General features: G+C 41.5%; 1 protein-coding gene and 1 long non-coding RNA gene across 13 annotated transcripts in view; one reads left to right on the forward strand and one right to left on the reverse strand.

The window, feature by feature from the left end:
- The window catches only part of LOC141047794 (uncharacterized), a 128878-nt gene extending 123802 nt beyond the window's left edge, over positions 1-5076 (reverse strand). The window contains exon 1 of the long non-coding RNA XR_012219909.1: positions 2428-5076. This is a non-coding gene — a long non-coding RNA (uncharacterized lncRNA). The remainder of the gene's footprint in view (positions 1-2427) is intronic.
- CAST (calpastatin) overlaps positions 1-15625 on the forward strand; it is a 237340-nt gene that overhangs the window by 131660 nt on the left and 90055 nt on the right. For 9 of the 12 annotated variants that reach the window (XM_073542003.1, XM_073542077.1, XM_073542374.1 and 6 more), the window contains one exon: positions 9301-9354. In XM_073542003.1, coding sequence (XP_073398104.1) covers positions 9301-9354 — 54 coding nt within the window. Of the gene's footprint in view, positions 1-2067; positions 2218-9300; positions 9355-14613; positions 14738-15625 lie in introns of those variants that run through there. The other 3 variants (XM_073543012.1, XM_073542702.1, XM_073542621.1) reach the window with 3 other exon arrangements.

The following is a 15625-nucleotide window of genomic DNA, read 5'->3' on the forward strand; positions in this document are numbered from 1 at the left end:
CCACAGGTCACTTTACCTGCGGTTTTACCTGCAAATCCGCAGTAGATTCCGCACTGTGTGTACTCACCCTTACACTGACTGATAACACAGCTGTCACACTAGCCAATCACAATAGGCGATGATCACAGCTGACCTGCTCCCTCTCCCTTCACAATGCTTATTAGATGATTCAGTACAAAAGAAAGGGTCGGAATTAGTCTATTGCTTATAATATATTTGCATTACTCTTGAAAGTCTTCTAATATTTTTAATGCAGATTGCAATATGGAAAAACTGTCAAAATAAAAAATATATATAATTGCCTTAAATTGTCCATCATCCACTTCCGTCTGGATGTCCCCGAATCCCACAACCCACCGCGCCGACCGGAAGTACGCCGACCGCCACATTGAAATACCCAAGTGATGGGTATTCCAATATGGCACCAGCTGGTGGTACCAGGCCCTTCTACAGTACTACCAGCGGGACACCGCCGGGATCCCCCCCACCGCCGCTGGACCCCCCCCATGTACTTATATACACACACACGCACGTATTCACATCTCCAGCACAGGCCGCAAACCACCCTCTTTCCTGCCAGCTGTGACTGCACGGAGGTGGGTGGGCAGGCATAACTTTCTGTCGACATAGCCATATAAGAGCTTGCTTTGCGGGAAGAGTTGTAATTTTGAAGGACACCATTCATTTTACTATTTAATGTGCTAGAAAACAGGGAAAAATTCTAAGTTGGATGAAAAAGAAAAGTGTTTAAAAAAATGCAATTTCTTTATTTTTTTTATGGATTTTGATTTTGCAATATTCGTTTTATAGTAAGAGTGACCTGACAGCATGATTCTGCAGGTCCGTATGATTACAGTGATACCAAACTTGCATCAAAGGTTAGTAAAAAAAAAGTGGTTTCTGTCATCATTTTTCAAGACCCGTAATGTTTTTATCTTCAAATCGATTGAGTTGTGTGAGGGATTGTTTTTTGTGTGGCAACCTGACAATTTTATTAAATCACTTTGAGGTAGATGTATCATTTTGATATTTTCTACAATTCTGTCATTTTTCTTTTTTTTCCTCTTTACTGTGTTTACTGTACAGGCTGCTTAGTCTTATATTTTGAGAGATCGTTATTGACCAACACTACCATGTCTGATGATCATTTTTTAATTATTTTCTTTTTCCTAATTCTATTATTGAGTAGTAAAAATTGGTGATTAAAATTGTAATGTTTGATATTTCTATAAATGTTAGTTTTTTTATTCCCCTTGGGGGACTTGAACATGTGATCATCTTATACTAATATTGCAGTATAAAGTGGAAATCACGGCCTCCTATATAGGACCAAGATGGCAGCGATGGGGAACTTCGACCGGCCCTCAGCTAACCTATTGGTTCCCTGCAGTCGAGTTATGGGGGGCCAACGAAAGCCGGTGCACCTGAGCACTAGCAATTGCGCAATTTAAATGCCTCTTCTAGAGATCGACAGCAGCATCTAAATGGCTAACAGCAGCATCTAAATGGCTAACAGCAGCCTGTTGAGCTATTTAATTTAGCCAGCATCTGACATGCATGGAGTGGGCTAAGCGCCCAAACCCACTTCACACACCCTGACCTGATGGCTATATTCCTCATGGGGAATTAGGAGCTAAAAGGTTTGTCTAGGACTTCGATTCTAATGGCTTATTTTAAGGGAAGAGTCAGTCGTATACCTTGGAAGAGGATTGCAATGCAATTCTCGGACAGGCTCCCGACCAGAGCGTGACGGTTGTATAGAAATAAATACTGTCAAGCTTGGTTCAGGAGAGGAGATAGCCAGTCCAAGAATAGCGTTTCAATCCCCGTCAAGAGTTATACGGCCGTCTGACTCTTCCTTCAGAATAGGTAATTAATATCAGATCAGTAGGGATCCGACACTTGTTTCGCCACTGATTTAGTGCATCCAGCGGCCAGATGGGAGCAGGAACAGCCCAGCTCTTTACGCTGTATAGTGTCTATTTTTGGTTGCTGTACCTCAGATCACATTCACTTCAATAAAAGCTGAGCTGTACTACCTGGGAGCGGCCACTACACGGTGTATAGAGCTGTGCTATTCTTGGGTATATTTGGCTTCTGGAGCTGCAAACAGCTGATCAGTCTGGGTGTCGAGTGTTGGACCCCATCGAATCGATATTGGTGACCTATCCTAATGAGAAGTCATTAATTAAGTCCTGGATAATTCTTTTAATAATGGTAAGTCATAGTAGGATGGGGCATGAGCTCTGAGACACTACCTTCCTCATTACCACTAGTGCTCATGAGAGCTATAGATGGAAGTGAGGTCGTAATGCAAGTCTCTTGGCCATATTTAGAGTACAACTGGACAAACACGGAGCTTAAAAAAAAAAAAAAAAAAAAATCAATGCAGATACCTAAATATTATGCAGTAAAACCTGAACGTACCAAGGTCTGAGCCCTCCGGGGATACAAGTCCTTACATCTGGTGAGTAAACTGCTCTACTGGGAGGAATATCTACTCACTGCACATCATGGAAGGCTATTGTTAGGTGTGGCTCGGTGCATTCCTATTTAAGTACCAGTAGGCTTAATACACGGAGGCCACGCCTTTTTGTTCTAATATATTTCAGGTACAAATATCCAAATCTTACATACATTATACAGACACAAGTCCTATCACCAGGCGTCATAGTTTTTGTTCTAAAATCTGTCAACGCTTTTCCAGAGTGCTGTGACAATATAAGGAAATCAAATCATCTCTGAATTTCCTTCCAAACTGCTTTGATCTTGTAGGTTTTGAAAAGACAAAGCAAAGTTTTTAGAAAAAAAAACTTGCTATTCATAATATATATAATTTTTTTTTTTATTATTTTTGGCTATAATTAATGGAGAAATTCAGCAGTAGAAACAAATCACAGGACAGGAACATAGTGTACATGGTTAGATTTTTAAAAATTATATCTAAAAATCAAAATACTGATCTAATTTTCTATGATAGATTTGGTTATGAACACTGCCCACTCGATATACTCGTGACTCCGATGCGACTCATCCCCTCGCCTGTTGTAACTCTCACATGCCCAGGATAACATGGCCAGGCTGTACTCTCCCTCTTTGAGGCTGTGTGCACATTTAGAATGGCAAGGGTCAGACTTATTCACTTATAGATTTAAATTTAATATACAAAAAGGGTAGAGAGCTTACAAAAACATGAAATAATAAAAAGATAAAAACACAAGACAACAGTACACAAATAAAAGGGATACATAAAGAAAACTATTATGGACTAGATCAGTGAGCGATCCGTATAAAGGAGACAATGCAAAAGTTTGGACAGATCTACAATCCTTGTTTTTTCTACTGGTTGTCTCATGAGATATTATAAAGTTGTCTAAGGCTATGTTCACATGTCGCTTTTTTGTAGCTTTTTTTTTTCATGCTAACTTTAACAGTACCAGCAAAGGACCTTGGGGTTTTTTCCTGACTGTTTTGTCATAAGAAGTCGTTTTTTGCAAAATGCAGCATGTCACTTGTTTCCGTGTTTTTGCACCGTTTTTCACCCCTTGAAAGCAATGGGTAGTGCAAAAACGCTGAAAAAAAATAAGCAAAAAACTCGGGTATCAGGTTTTGCTGCTCTTTTGGTGCCAAAACTTGATGAACATGGATCAGATTTTTTCTTCTTTATCCACAGAGACAAATGTACCCTGACAAAAACTCCGTAAAAAATGCTGCAAAAACTAAGCAAGAAACGCACCAAAAACTAAGCAAAACTTTCTTGTTGTAAGCAGCTTAAACTTGGTATAAAAAAAACACTGCAAAAACGCAACGTGTGAACATAGCCTCGCAGGGGTTTCACATATTGCTTCCGCACTGCAGTTTGTGCCTCCATTTTCATAAAAAAATTTACTGTGTTCTCGATGTGTAGAAACGACCCTCAAAGCCGTTCACAGGACAGTACATGGGTACATGGTTGACCTCCTGAGACATAAAGAGAAGATTCCTTAGGCCGGGGTCAGATGTGCGAGAAACTCGCGCATCAATACCCGGCACTGCCGCCGGCACTCGGACCGGAGTATTCGGCTTCATGTACCGTATTTCTATGCAGCTGACCGCTCTGGTCCAGAGTGTCAGGAGGTGGTTAAAAATCGTGACAGGTTCCCTTTAATGACCCAACATTTTTTGGGGTTTATATCTGCAAACCTATACCTTTTTGATTTTTTAATTGATGTAGCTGTATGAGGACTTTTTGTGTGGGATAAACTGTATAACGGGCACATATAATTAAAAATATAAAAAAATACGTGGTGGGTTTGTCAAATGCAATTCCACAATTTGTTTTTTTGATCCGTAACATTTTTATCCTGTGGATTTGTGTGACAACTTGTCTTTTTTAGATTATAAAATTTTCTGGTTTAAGGGTGCATTCAGACTGTCGTGTCAGGATCTCATCACAATCCTCGGACCGGCCGTCTGCTCTCCTGATCTGAGCCTGACAGCATGTATTTCTATGCAGCTGTTACACTGAGGTCAGGAGAGCCGACGGCCAAGTCCGAGAATTGCGATACGATCCTCGCGTGGGAAATACGACTGCACCCTAACAGTTGCCACTGTATATCTGTCACAGGCATGTTATGATCTAGAAAAAAGCAAATATTATTCTAATTTATTAGACACCTTAGAAATGTTACTTCTGCTTATAAAGAGCAAGAAATGGAGTAACTCCAAGGCCAATGACTGTGCACATGGTTGTCGTACTTTCCTAGTATTAGATGAGTCTGTAAATCCAAAATTAATTGTGCCTAAATGCCTTAGTGACTGGGCTAAAAAAAAAAATTAAATCTGACCACTGTCATTTTGTGGTAATAACTCTTGAACGCTTCAACAAATCCCATTGATTTGAGATTGATTTTTCATGAACCATCATATTTTATGATAACTGTAAATTTAGGTTGATATATTTTGCATTTATTCATAAAAATATCAGAAATTTGACAGTTTTTTTTTAAAAATTTGCAATTTTTAAACGATTTGAACGATTATCCCTTTAACCACAGAAGAACATTAATAAATGACATTTCCCTCATGTCTGCTTTATATCGTTACCATTTGTAAAATGTTTTTATTTTGTTATGGTTTTAATCCTTCTAAAATTCTAGCAGTAATTTTACCTTTTTTTTTCAAGGAAATTTACAAAGCTAATTTTGTAGGGGCTTGTTCAGTTTTGAAGTGACTTTGGGGGTCCTACAGATAAGGAAACCTCAAAGTGAGACCTTTTTAAAAACTGCACCCCTCCAATGTATTCAAATTTGCTTTTAGTTAATTAACCCTTCAGGTCCTTTCAGGAATTAATGCAAAGTGGCATGATAGGAAAGAAAAATGTTATCTTTTACCACCTACATTTTGATAACTTTTGAACAGGCCACTATAGCCAACAGACTTTGAGCCCATTATTTGGCCATGAACTGGCATTGCAAACATCTGGACCAGAGAATCAAGATCTCAGGGTGCCAATGGGATTAGAGAGAAATCCCCCACACTCTGTTAACCATCTAGATGCCGTATTCACTATTGACAGCAGCATTTAAGGGGTCAAAAGAACATTGTAGCTGATGCAGCAAGTTGTCAGCTATAGTGTACAGCCGACAGCTACAGAATTGTCACCCGTCAGGGGACGCTAGTCTCTTATATCGCTGGTTGTCACTAGGGGGTTAAAACTTCCTAATAAAAAAATCCTAACGACAGCCACCTGCTATGTCTCAAATTAATCTAAAATTACTCTACTGACCAAGAAAGCATCACAGTTGTTTGAAAGAACTAAGATACTTTGAGATTTTACTCCTAAATCACTAATATTGTTCCACTGACCTTGAGGCCCAGTTTCGCCTTCCTACAGGGCCGCCGTGGGCATTGCACTGCTTATGTCAAATAAAACATCAAGCCCATTGTATTCTCTGATAAATGTTATTTTTTTTTACCAGATTTATTTGGTATTTATTAAAAAAAAAAGAAATTGTATTTTGTCAGCATTTACAAAATTTGGGGCAGCTTAAAGCTGGATAATACCAAGTCATATGGCCACCATGAATCATTCAGGCATTTTCTCCTACAATAATATGTAGAATATGACTGATCAGGACTTCAGGGTATGTGCACACGTTGCAGATTTTCATGCGGATCCACAGCGTTTTTTTACACGCGGAATTGCATGAAATCCGCAGTGTAGTACACATGTAATGTTATTCAATGGTAAATGAATGCTGCATAAAAATCCGCACAGATTTGCAGCCGTTTTTTTTTCTGCAGCATTTCAGTTCTTTTTCTCTCCTCTTCTCTCTCTCTCCTCTCTCTCTCCCCTTCTCCTCTCCTCTCTCCCTCTCCTCCAGAAGCACAAAGGAGGACGTTCAACTAAATGCATTCCCAGTACCACCAACCTAATCTGCACAGCAAAAGTGCATTGAAATCCGCATCAATTCCGCATGAAAACCGCAGGCGTTTTTCCCTGCATTTTCTGCCACGAGATGCGGATTCTCTTCTGAAAATTCCGCAGACTAATCTGCAACGTGTGCACATACCCCTATACATTATGAACCAGGGATCATCTCCAGTGCTGGATGTATGTAGGGGTCATGTCTGCATACGTCACTTGAACAGCTTCAGTATATAATATAATTCCCAAACACTACGTACAATATATAATATATTAATATAATAAATTTTATTTCTATAGCGCCGACATATTCAGCAGCACTTTACATTTCAGTGGGGATTTGTACAGACAATAGACATTACAGCATAACAATAATCACATAGATCATAACAGATACCAAGAGGAATGAGGGCCCTGCTCGCAAGCTTACAGTCTATGAGGAAAGAGGTAGACACAAAAGGTGGGTGGTAACGGTTGCCCTGATTGTATGGACCAGCCATAATGTTAAGTGTGTAACAATACAGACACAGAGGGCTAATGGATGCATAAAGCATGTGGGAACATGTTGCGGGGAACCTGGTTATGGTAAAACTTTTGGCTGTGCCACACAGGGATAGATTAGGTTAATGTGTTGAGGCGATAGGCCAGTCTGAATAAATGCGTTTTCATGCCACGCTTAAAATTGTGGGGATTGGGGACTAATCGTATTGACCTGGGAAGTGCATTCCAAAGAATTGGCGCAGCACGTGTAAAGTACAATAGACCAATGTGTGAGCCATTGTCTTCCTACTTCTCTGCTTGTTGAGTCATGTCACACAGCACAGAAGCTGCCAGTGCCAGGACCTGATACACTGCCTCCCTGGTACGTACGTACATACACTACAGGCTACCAGGGATGCCGTGACAGTCTGGTTTAACAAGTTTAATGGCTGAAGGCAGGCAACATTTATTCATGCTCCATATCAATAATTATGATGACGAATGTTTTTCAGTGTAGGTGTGCCCGGAATTATTTCAGTGTATAGAAATTAAATATATTTAGCTGCAGTAAAAGTTAAAGATGAGCTAATAACATATTGTGTGGTCTCCCAAATTATAATCATGAATCGGCTCTGCAGTTCTCCACCAGAAAAAGGCCAAACTATTAAAGGGAACCTGTCACCAGGTTTGGCCATTACGAGTTGCGGCTACCGCCTTTCAAGGCTTATCTACAGCATTCTATAATGCTATAGATAAGCCCCTGATCCAATCTGCAAGATAAGAAAAATAAGTTTTATTATTATTATACATACCTGCGGTGCGGTCTGGTCCGTTGGGTGTCGCAGGTCCTGGTCCAGCGCCTCCCATCTTCTTGCGAGGCCCTTCTGCTTGCTTCATGGCTCCCAGCATCGCGCTCCTGCGCAGGCGTATTTATCTGCCCTGTTAAGGGCAGACCAAAGTACTGCAGTGCGCAGGCGCCGGGAAAGGTCAGAGAGGCCCAGCGCCTGCGCACTGCAGTACTTTGCCCTCAACAGGGTAGATAAGTACGCCTGCGCAGGAACGCGATGCCAGGGAGCGTTTAAGCAAGCAGGAGGGCAGCACCGCAAGAAGATGGGAGGTGCCAGGCACACTTCTTGGCACGTTGCCTGAGCTCTAGGCCCTAGATGCTGTTGGAATGTCCCAACAGGTAACACTATTCGGCCTCCCCACTTCCTTGAGCGGTTGGCCCATGCTGTCCCTAGCAACCCACCGCACCTAACCTTGGCCTTCACTATGTTCTTTACTAACTGATGCTGAGCTCCCTGTAACCTGGAAATGTCCCCCTTTTATCAACCCAAGTGCCCACCCACTGGGATAATCCTAGCCTTAACCATTTCCTATTGCATGCTAAACCTATTATCCTTATTCTATAGCGTATGCGGTCCTAAGCCTATCCTATGCTATATTCACATTATGCCCTAACACCTTATATACTGTACATCACCATGAAAACACACATTAGTTTTACATATAAAACCGCACGACTGTGTTCACATGACGCGTCGGATGTCTTCAGGGCTTCAGGGATAGGAACGGGAAGACAGTCCACATCCGTACATGTGCCCCCCCCCCAGGTTCCTCACCCTGCTGCAGTTCCTGTCCTTCTCCCTTCACCTAGGAGTTAGACCTAGATTGAGGCTTTAAGTCGACATTGCAGTGGCAGACTAAGTGAAAGCTAGGAGTGAGATGGGTTCTTCCTCCGCTATGGCGAGGGACGCCAGCATATCCCAGATTCTTACTGCAGCCTTCTGGTCCTAAGGAATAGGGAAAGGTTTGTTGCCTTTCTCCTCATTGCAGGCAGTAGCAGTAGGTCACATCCTTTTGCATTTTTTTATGTGTAACACTGCACTTTTTTTGCACTAGGGTTAAGAAAATCAAGGTTAAAGAAGACCTGTTCAGGCTTAAAAGCAGCTATTTTTACTCTTCTGTTATTCCCACAGTTCCCTGAGTGTTCTCGTTTTCTTTTTGTTTTGTTTTTTAATTTCACCATACAGTTCCAGAGATATGGGCCTTTTTATTGAGTGGTAATTTTTACCAAAAGGACAGGGCTCATAGGATTCTCCGACGTGGTATCTTTAATTTGCTTTGCATAAATACCCTGCGAGCAGCACACCTTTGGTAAAAGCCATCAATATTAGCACAAAATAAAAAGGCCCAAATCTCTAGACCCGTACAGATTAAACAACAACAAAAAAGCAACAGCGTTCTGAGGAGCGCAGAGAAAATAACAGCAAGAACTGGTCACTTTTGGTTTGGTCTCAAATCCTCTGTAAGAAAAAAAATAGGGCAGCCATTATATATTTTACCATTTACTTTTTGTATTATAAAGTTACTATTGTAAATTACATCTTGTGTTTTTTTCTGTTTTTCAGAAAAATCAAAGTGCAAGTGCAGGCAGCAGTGCTGGGGCAGCCAGCAGTAGCAGGGTAAGCCAAATGCATTTTATGTCTAATGTTCCTTAGGCCGCATTCAGACGTCCGTGTTGCAAGAATGTGCTGTATCTATTTTTTTTTTTTCACGGATAATAATAATACATTTTATCTCTATAGCGCCGACATATTCCGCAGCACTTTACATTTCAGAGGGGACTTGTACAGACGATAGACATTACAGCATAACAATAATCACATAGATCATAACAGATGCCAAGAGGAATGAGGGCCCTGCTCGCAAGCTTACAATCTATGAGGGAAAAAGGTAGACACGAAAGGTGGGTGGTAACAATTGCCCTGATTGTATGGAGCAGCCATAATGTTAAGTTTGTAACAGTACAGACACAGAGGGCTAATGGATGCATAAAGCATGTGGGAACATGATGCAGGGAACCTGATTATGGTAAAACTTTTGACTGTGCCACACAGGGATAGCTAGGTTAATGTGTTGAGGCGGTAGGCCAGTCTGAATAAATGAGTTTTCAGGGCACGCTTAAAATTGTAGGGATTGGGGACTACTCGTATTGACCTGGGAAGTGCATTCCAAAGAATTGGCGCAGCACGTGTATAGTCTTGAAGACGGGAGTAGGAGGTTCTGATTATCGAGGATGCTAACCTCAGGTCATCAGCAGAATGGAGGGCACGGGTAGGGTGGTAGACTGAAACAAGGGAGGAGATGTAGGGTGGTGATGAGCCATGGAGTGCTTTGTGGGTGAGGGCAATAAGTTTGTACTTGATTCTGGAGTGGATGGGTAGCCAGTGTAATGACTGGCACAAGGTAGATGCATTGGTGTAACGATTGGCAAAGAATATGATCCTGGCTGCAGCATTCAAGACAGATTAGAGGGGGAGAGTTTGGTAAGAGGGAGACCGATTAGAAGAGAGTTACAGTAGTCCAGACGAGAATGAATAAGAGAAACAGTAAGAATTTTTGCAGAGTCAAAGGTAAGAAAAGGTCGAATTCTAGAAATGTTTTTGAGATGCAGATAATAAGAGCGAGCCAGTGACTGGATGTGGGGGGTGAATGAAAGCTCGGAATCAAGTATGACCCCAAGACGACGGGCATGTTGCTGGGGAGTAATAGTGGAACCACACACGGAAATGGCAGTGTCGGGTATAGGTGCATTAGTTGAGGGAGGAAACACAAGGAGTTCAGTCTTTGACAGGTTCAGTTTCAGATATAGTGAGGACATGATGTTAGACACAGTGTTTAGACAATCGCCGTTTAGCACACGTACCCATTATAGTCTATGCATCATGTCCGTTTTTCCCTGGTATCGTGGAGGAAAAGTACCAATACAAGGCTATGGGTCCCTGAAAAACTCGCACAGCACACAGTCTGTATTTAACATTGCAAAGAAGAGGAGAAGCGTTGTAATTTATTTATCCATCTGTGAGAAATACCGATAAGGCTACTTTCAGACTTCAGGCTTTTTGTAACGGCATGATGCGGCAAAAAACCAGACTACCGCATCCGGCCGCAAACGCAGGCACCGGATCCTTCTTTCTGCCGGATATATTCCAGGCAGAGAAGGTCTTCTGGGCATGCGCAGTGCGGAAAACTGGTCCGGCGTTTGGAAAAAACGTTGCATGCAACGTTTTTTCCAAACGCCGGACCGGCTATTTTAACCGGATCCGGCAAAAACCGGACGCGCCGCATTGCCATCCAGCGCAATGCGGCGGCAATGAAATAGCACAGGGAAAAAGCCGGATCTGGTCGTAACAGGCGCCGGATCCGGAAGTCCGGTTTTTCGCCGCACCATGCCGGATACCGAAAGCCTGAAGTCTGAAAGTAGCCTAACAAACAGTAAAAATGTACACACGGATGACACACTGATCCAGAACACGGATGACACTGGTACCATTTTTTCACATAAGTATGACTAACTCGCTGATCTGTAGATTTTTAGTGTGAGAATCTGTTCATGTATCATTACCCCAATACACGAACCCCTTACGTACCCCAAGGGTGGTTTGCACGTTAATGACCGGGCCAGTTTTTAAAATTCTGACCACTGTCCCTTTAAGAGGTAATAACTCTGGAACGCTTCCATGGATCCGGGTGATTCTGACATTGTTTTCTCGTGACATATTGTACTTCATGTTAGTGGTAAAATTTCTTTGATATGACTTGCGTTTATTTGTGAAAAAAATGGAAATTTGGAGAAAATTTTCACAATTTTCCAACTTTGAATTTTCATGCCCTTAAATCACAGAGATATGTCACACAAAATACTTAATAAGTAACATTTCCCACATGTTTACTTTACGTCAGCACAATTTTGGAATCAAAAAATTTTTTTTTAAGTTATAAGGGTCAAAAGTTCTCATTTTTACAACACCATTTTTTTTTAGGGACCAAATCACATTTGAAGTCACTTTGAGGGGTCTATGTGATAGAAAATACCCAAAAGTGACACCATTCTAAAAACTGCACCCCTCAATGTGCTCAAAACCACATTCAAACAGTTTATTAACCCTTCAGGTGCTTCACAGGAATTTTTGGAATGTTAATATTTAACATTTAACTTTTTTTCACAAAAAATTTACTTCAGATCCAATATGTTTTATTTTACCAAGGGTAACAGGAGAAATTGGACCCCAAAAGTTGTTGCACAATTTGTCCTGAGTACGCTGATACCCCATGTATGCAGGTTAACGACTGTTTGAGCACACAGTGGAGCTCGGAAGGGAAGGAGCGCTGTTTGACTTTTCAATGCAAAATTGGCTGGAATTGAGATCGGACGCCATGTCGCGTTTGGAGAGCCCCTGATGTGCCTAAACAGTGGAAACCCCCCACAAGTGACACCATTTTGGAAAGTAGACTCCCTAAGGAACTTATCTAGATGTGTGGTAAGCACTTTGATCCCCCAAGTGCTTCACAGAAGTTTAGAATGTAGAGCCGTAAAAATAAAACATCATATTTTTTTCACAAAAATGATTTTTTTTGCCCCCAACCTTTAATTTTCCCAAGGGTAACAGGAGAAATTGGACCCTAAAGTAGTTGTGAAATTTGTCCTGAGTATGCTGATACCCCATATGTGGTGGTAAACCACTTTTTGGGCGCATGACAGAGCTCGTAAGGGAACGAGCACCTTTTGACTTTTTCAACGTGGAATTGGCTGGAATTGAGATCAGACGCCGTGTCGTGTTTGGAGAGCCCCTGATGTTCCTAAACAGTGGAAACCCCCCAATTCTAACTCCAACCATAACCCCAACACAGCCCTAACCCTAATCCCAACCCAAACCATAACCCTAACCCCAACACACCCTTAACCCTAATCCCAACCGTAACCCTAACCACAAGCCTACTAATCCCAACCATAACCGTAAAACAAGCCCTAACCCTAACTTTAGTCCAAACCCTAACTTTAGCCCCAGCCCTAACCCTAGCTTTAGCCCCAACCCTAAATTTAGCCCTAACCCTAATGGGAAAATGGAAATAAATAAAAATTGTTATTTATTATTTTTCCCTAACTAAGGGGGTGATAAAGGGGGGTTTGATAAACTATAGCGGGTTTTTATGTTTGACAGCTGTCACACACTAAAAGATGCATTTTGAGAGCTATCATTTTTCCATGTTTTGGCCCATAGAGTCATGTGAGGTCTTGTTTTTTTGCAGGATGAGCTGATGTTTTTATTGGTAATATTTTCGGGCACATGACTTTTTTTATCGCTTTTTATTCCGATTTTTGGGAGGCAGAATGAACAAAAAACATCAATTCATGAATTTCTTATTTTGGGAGGGAGGGGGGGCGTTTATACCGTTCCGCGTGTGGTAAAATTGGTAAGCAGTTTTATTCTATGGGCCAGTACGATGACAGCGATATCTCATTTATATAATTTTTTTTGTTTTGGCGCTTTTATGCACTGAAAACTATTATATAGAAAATAATTATTTTTGCATCGATTTATTGTGAGAGCTATAACTTTTTTATTTTTTCACGGATGATGCTGTATGCTCGTTTTTTTCGGGGCAAGATGACGTTTTCAGCGATACCACGTTTATTTATATCCATCTTTTTGATCGCGTGTTATTCCACATTTTGTTCGGTGGTATGATGATAAAGCATTGTTTTTTTGCTTTTTTTTTCATTATTATTTTTATGGTGTTCACTAAAGGGGTTAACTAAAGGGAAAGTTTTATAGGTCGGGTCGTTACGGATGCGGCGATACTAAATATGTGTACTTTTATTGTTTTTAGATTTTTTTTATTTAAATATTTATTTATTGATGGAATAAATATTGATTTATATTTTTTAATATTTTACAAGTATTAAAAAAAGTTTTTTTATTTCATTCTATCTTTTACACTTTGTCCCACTATGGGACACTTATTTCGTGCAGGCTGATGGCTTATATAGCATGCAGATCTACATGTTATAGAAGCTGTCAACGCTGCAGTTTCTATTACACTGACCTGAGAGACTTCCTGGTCGTCACTGCGCATGACAGGAAGTCTCTCAGGTCTGGAGACCCGGATGTCGTCATGATGACATCGGGTCTCCATGGCAGTGATTGGGACCCCACGTCATGACGTGGGGTCTCCGATCCAAAGGCAGAGGGGCTGTCAGCCCCTTTGCCGACTCCAGAACGCTGCGATCTCGTTTGATTGCAGTGTTCCCGGGGTTAACGTGCAGAGAGCGGTCTTGGCACTTAGTGCTGGGTGTCACAGCCCCTTTGCCGACTCCAGAACGCTGCGATCTCGTTTGATTGCAGTGTTCCCGGGGTTAACGTGCAGAGAGCGGTCTTGGCACTTAGTGCTGGGTGTCAGCTGTGAGAATCGGCTGACACTGGCCGCAAACGGCCGCACACCCCCCGAGTGCACGGCTGATCGCTAATGACTTACTATTCCGTCCATGGGAATTAAGTCCCAGGTCTCATGGACGGAATAGTACGTCTAATGGCAGAGAAGGGGTTAAAGGGTACATCTGGGGCTTAGTAGTAGTGGATTAACTTTTCCACCATATTACAGTTTTATCACTTTTATGGAGACTAAAGGTGGTCTCCTGGACGTTATGAAAAACAAAAAATGCACTAACAGGCAGGTAACTGGAATTTAGCTGCCTGTTGTGCACTGCGCTGTTCTTCCCCAGCACACACAGGTCACAGACTGCTCCTAACGGGGATTCAGAAGACTCTGCTAACGACACGTCTAAACGGCGGAGGCTTCTTTTCAGGTCTGCTCTGTCAAAGGGGGCGGGACTTCCAACATCATTCTGATTGACAGCCGGATCCTTGCTGCCTGTCCGACTGTCAGTCAGAATGATGTTGGAAGTCCCGCCCCGTCATGTCAGCAGAGGCTCCTGAATCTTCAGCAGGAGAGGTCTGTGACTTCTCTGTGCCGGGTAAGAACGGCGCAATGCACAACAGGCAGGTAAGTTGCAATTACCTGCTTGTTAGTGCTTAGGTACATTTTTTGTTTTCTATAAAGTCCCGGAGACCCGCTTTACTCTCCATAAAACTGGCAAGTTTAATAGGAACTACTACTACTTACTACTATAACTTCTACTACAACTACTGCTATTTACTAGTTATTTATTTTACTCATTTATATAGCGCCATTAATTCCACAGACATTATTGACCCTGTCCCCGATGGGGCTCACAATCTAGATTCCCTATCAGTATGTCTTTGGAGTGTGGGAAGAAACCAGAGAACTCGGAGGAAACCCACACAAACACTGGGAGAACACACAAACTCCTTGCAGATGTTGTCCTTGGTCAGATTTGAACCCAGGACTCCAGCGCTGCAAGACTGCAATGCTAACCACTGAGCCACCGTGTTGCCTACAGTTACTCCTCCTTATAACTACATACTACAACTACTACTATTTCTACTACTGCAACTATTACTACTACTTACTACCAATTATAATAGTAGTAGTTATTAATACTTATTACTGCTTCTACTTTCTACTGATACTAGAACCTCTTACTACTTGCCACTACAACTATTACTACTATATACTGTACCTCTACAAAAACTGCTACAATTTTTACTACTACTATTCACTACTAGAATAATTACTGCTTACTACTAGTTACTAATAATGCAACTACTACTACTCACAACTCCTAACTACTATTTAATAATACTACTACTATTTACTACAGCTACTATTACTGCCACTGTTGTAAATCCATTTTTGATGGCTGCACTTATAATTTCGGATCTATTGCATTTATACTTTCTTTGTCTTGCTTGTCTTGTCTATGTAAGTCTTCCTTTTACCATGAGCTGTATGATGTACGTTCACACATGT

This window comes from Dendrobates tinctorius, unplaced genomic scaffold (assembly GCF_039654945.1).
Source record: "Dendrobates tinctorius isolate UK_male_01 unplaced genomic scaffold, ASM3965494v1 ptg000003l, whole genome shotgun sequence".
In the NCBI taxonomy this organism is placed as follows: domain Eukaryota; kingdom Metazoa; phylum Chordata; class Amphibia; order Anura; family Dendrobatidae; genus Dendrobates; species Dendrobates tinctorius.